At 42.0% G+C, this 4422-nt stretch overlaps 1 protein-coding gene across 3 annotated transcripts in view; it reads left to right on the top strand.

The window, feature by feature from the left end:
* The window catches only part of LOC102674916 (protein crumbs), a 29309-nt gene that overhangs the window by 19365 nt on the left and 5522 nt on the right, over positions 1-4422 (top strand). For 2 of the 3 annotated variants that reach the window (XM_031510041.1, XM_006614820.2), the window contains 7 exons: positions 104-431; positions 611-1071; positions 1278-1459; positions 1611-1764; positions 1956-2420; positions 3202-3937; positions 4018-4420. In XM_031510041.1, the coding sequence (XP_031365901.1) occupies positions 104-431; positions 611-1071; positions 1278-1459; positions 1611-1764; positions 1956-2420; positions 3202-3937; positions 4018-4420 (2729 nt within the window). The remainder of the gene's footprint in view (positions 1-103; positions 432-610; positions 1072-1277; positions 1460-1610; positions 1765-1955; positions 2421-3201; positions 3938-4017; positions 4421-4422) is intronic. The other variant, XM_031510042.1, reaches the window with a different exon arrangement.

Genomic DNA, 4422 nt, shown 5'->3' with positions numbered 1-4422 from the left:
TTTTTTTTTTTTTTTTTCCGCTGTACAAAATCGCTACTCGAACCGCCACTTCGAGCCGACACATAAAATCGTAAAATCGTATTTATCGCGATAAATTCAACAGGTCCGCCATGCCTGAGTGGGCCATGCCGGAACGGTGGTACGTGCAACGAGGATATAAAAGGAGATTTCAGCTGCGCCTGCAAGCCGGGTTTCACCGGAGTTCACTGCGAATCGCAGCTCGGCGTACGGCTTTGCGAGCAAAGTCCGTGCAGGAACGACGGTGTTTGTTTAGCGGTGACCGAGACCGAATATAAATGCGATTGCCAGCCGGGATGGAGTGGAAAAAATTGCGAAACGAATATCAACGAATGCTCTCCGAATCCTTGCAGGCACGGCGGAGTTTGTATCGATGGTATTAATAATTATACGTGCATATGCGACAGGACTGGGTAAGTTTCTTTTTCTATTCCCTTCTCTTTCGAACCTAACCTATATATATAGGTTATATAGTAGGTTACATATATAGGTTATATATATAGGTTATATATATATATGATATATAACGACAAATAAATAAATAATAACAACGATAAAATTTATCATCATCATCATCGTTATCGTGTTTCAGGTACGAAGGTGCGAATTGCGAGGTGGACATAGACGAATGCTTGGCCAATCCTTGCTTGAACAACGGTGTGTGCTATGACAATTACGGTGGATACATATGTCATTGCCCGAATGGTTTCGAGGGGCAAAACTGTGAGTTGAATTTGAACGAGTGCTTGTCGAATCCTTGCAAGCACAACGCCGATTGCATAGACGACGTCGGCTCGTATCATTGCAATTGTCCGCCCGGATACACCGGCCGGCATTGCGAGCTCAGAAGTTTGTGCGAGAACGCGGCTTGTCCCTCGAACAGCATCTGCGTAGAGGACGCGCACGGACCCCAATGCGTCTGTAATCCTGGCTACATGGGCAATCCCCCGAATTGCACCATCAATTATTGCGCCAATAATCCATGCAGCAACGGGGGTACTTGCACGAGCAACAAAGATGGATTCAATTGTACTTGCCCACCGGAATGGAAAGGTAAATGAATAAATGAAAAATAATAATAATAATTCGCGGCAAATATTATAAATTCAAGCTCACGCTGTTTGTCTCTATATCGTATTATCATTTCTTCTTTTTTTTTTTTTTGTAACTAACCCTTCTTTTTCGCAAAAACACGTCGATACGATGTTTACGATGCTACGTTATGTATGTATGTATGTATTTACGCGTATGAACATCAGGAACGACATGCCTGTCATCCGCCTCGGATTGGTGTTCGGCTTGTTACAATGGAGGCAGTTGTCTCGAGACGCGTTTCGGTATTATGTGTCAGTGCCCAAGATTTTGGACGGGACCGCAATGCAAGGAACCGATCACCTGTCGCGATCTACCTTGCAAACAAGCTTCCGCTTGTCACGATTATGTGAGTGAGACAAAAAAATTTGCAAATCGCTTTGCATGCATGCCATGATCCATCCGATTAATCAACCGTGTCGCCTCCTATATATATACATATATATATATATATCTGTATGTGGCCTCTTGCTTTGTTTGTTACGTCTCGCTCCGTACAGCCCGGCGGTTATTATTGTACCTGTGAGCCAGGATGGACGGGACCTGAATGTTCCATCGACGTGGATGAGTGTTCCAGCGATCCTTGCCGTAACGGCGGTATCTGCATTGATCAACAAAATAGCTATTATTGTCAATGTCTTCCAGGATACACCGGTAATCATAATTGATTCGCAAACGTTCTTCTCTTTCTTTTCATACACAAATTAATTCGTCTTACTTTTTCATGTGTTCAAATATATTAAGTTCATCCATCCAATTTATCCCACGTTTATTAATTTTTTTTCATCGTATGTTCGATGATTCATTCGAAATGTAAATCACTTATTACGTATTATGATCGTCAGGTAAAAATTGCCAGATCAACGTGGATGAGTGTTTGTCACAGCCCTGTCAAAATGGCGGCACTTGCATCGATCGAATCAACGGATACATATGTAACTGCACGAAAGACTTCATGGATGAAAATTGCGAGCGAGAATACAATGCTTGCGCGGCTAATCCTTGCCACAATAACGGGAACTGCACGTTGATACCGAGGTCTCGGCGTGAATTCGTCTGCGAGTGTCCACGTGGTTTCGAAGGGAAAACTTGCGACGTAAACGTGGACGATTGCATCGACGTGATATGTCCCGATGGACAAGTTTGCGTCGACGGTATCGCCGGTTACGAGTGCAAATGTCGCGAGGGTTACAGAGATCCTAATTGCACTCTTATCATCGACCATTGCGCGACAGTGTCTTGTAACAGTGGTACGTGCGTAGATCTTGGAGATCAAGGATTCGAGTGCAAGTGCAAGGATGGTTTCCAAGGTAGATCTCGGTAGAAATGAAAAGTTAATTCGTTTCGTTGAATGTGATATGTATAAACAGTGTCCCAAAATTCACGCAAGAAGTAATTTTGATAGAAAACACGGGTTTAGAATTAAAGATTGTGAATTTTTTATCGATTCATAAAGTATACGGTATAGGTTATGTATAGAATTGCATGTTCACGGCGCGTACGCGCTCTTTTGTTGAAGTTTTTCATGATCGTATATTTTGCATAAATGTGACTGAATTTCGTTGATTTAGCGCTCAATTTCCTTCTTCGAGTGTCGTGGTTGATCGTGGATCTGTTGGCATAAACCTTAGACTTCAAAAAAAAAAAAGTGCAACGGCGTTAAATCGCATGATCTGGCCGATCAATCCTGATCATCAAAACGGGACGCACAAAAAACTAGATTATATCGCTATAATACAAACAGTGATACATTGTGAATTTTGTGAACCTCAAATGCGACAATTTTATCGATTAACCGATCCATCAAGATAAAAATGAATCTCATTACTGAAGATAATTTTGTTCGAGAAATTTTTATTATTTTTAAAATATTACTCAACAATGAAATCGCATTATTCTTTCGTGTAGGACTTCATTTTTCAATAATCCTGAACCGTCAACTATCGCGCTGTCTTTTTTTTTTCTTCGTTGGCAACACTTTACTGCACTTTATAAATAGCGCAGAATTTAAATCTCGTGAATTTTGGGACACCCTTTATATATATATATGTACATTGATATTGTATTCATATTTTTTTTTATTTTTTTCAGGAAAATTTTGCGACGAAGATGTGAACGAATGCAATATGGAAGGCAGTTCCTTGTGCAACAATGGTATTTGCGTAAATACAGATGGCAGCTACAATTGTTTCTGCAGGCCAGGATTTTCCGGGGATCATTGCGACATCGACATAGATGAATGCTTGTGCGGCCCGTGTAAGAATAATGCCACGTGCATCGACGGTATCAATACGTTCGAATGCCAGTGCCCGCCTGGTTATTCCGGGAAAACGTGCGACATGGACGTAAACGAGTGCGAAAGTAATCCCTGTTTAAACGGTGCAACTTGCGTCGATGAAATAGCCAGTTACATGTGCATGTGTTCACCCGGTTTCCGGGGATTAAATTGTGAGATAAACATCGACGATTGCGAACCCTTGCCGTGTTTAAACCATGGCCAATGCATCGACGGTATAAACAATTATACCTGCGACTGTAGCAATACCGGTTTCGAGGGCGCTCATTGCGAGAAAAATATCGACGACTGCCGATCCGGCCCATGCGTGAACGGTGCTCACTGCATAGACGATATCAAGAATTACAAATGCCAGTGCTACGCTGGTTATACCGGGAAAAATTGCGAAGTCGATATAAACGAGTGCGAGAGCTCGCCCTGTCAATATAACGGTACTTGTTTAGAGAGATCCAAGATAGAATTGTACAAGAGTGACGCGTTAACGTTACCCTCGATATTCAATCAAGAATTCAGTTACGCGAATGCGAGTGGGTAAGCATTGTGTTGTGGAAAAAAAAAAAAGAAAATAGGAAATATTCTGAAAGTTTCTTAAAAAAATATATATATTTCAGATACGAGTGTCTTTGCGTGCAAGGTGTTACGGGAAAAAATTGCGAGGTAAATATCAACGAATGTGATAGTAATCCGTGCCAAGCTGGGACTTGTGTTGATCGTATCGGTGGTTACACCTGCGAATGCGACGAAGGATACGAGGGTGATCATTGTCAACACGATATCGACGAATGCAAAAGATATTCACCCTGCGAGCATGGTGTGTGTACCGATGGAAGGGCCGATTATACTTGTACTTGCGAGCCGGAATATGGCGGCAAAAATTGTTCGGTGGAGTTGATCGGTTGCCAAGGAAACGCTTGTCAAAATGGTGGTACTTGTTGGCCTTATCTTGTCGACGAAACTATACACAAATTCAATTGCACTTGTCCCAACGGATATCACGGAGAAATTTGTGACTACGT

The sequence above is a fragment of the Apis dorsata genome, unplaced genomic scaffold, assembly GCF_000469605.1.
Source record: "Apis dorsata unplaced genomic scaffold, Apis dorsata 1.3 scaffold_198, whole genome shotgun sequence".
NCBI lineage: Eukaryota > Metazoa > Arthropoda > Insecta > Hymenoptera > Apidae > Apis > Apis dorsata.
The sequence above is the reverse complement of the archived record's forward strand: the minus strand, read 5'-3'. Positions and strand labels throughout refer to the sequence as shown.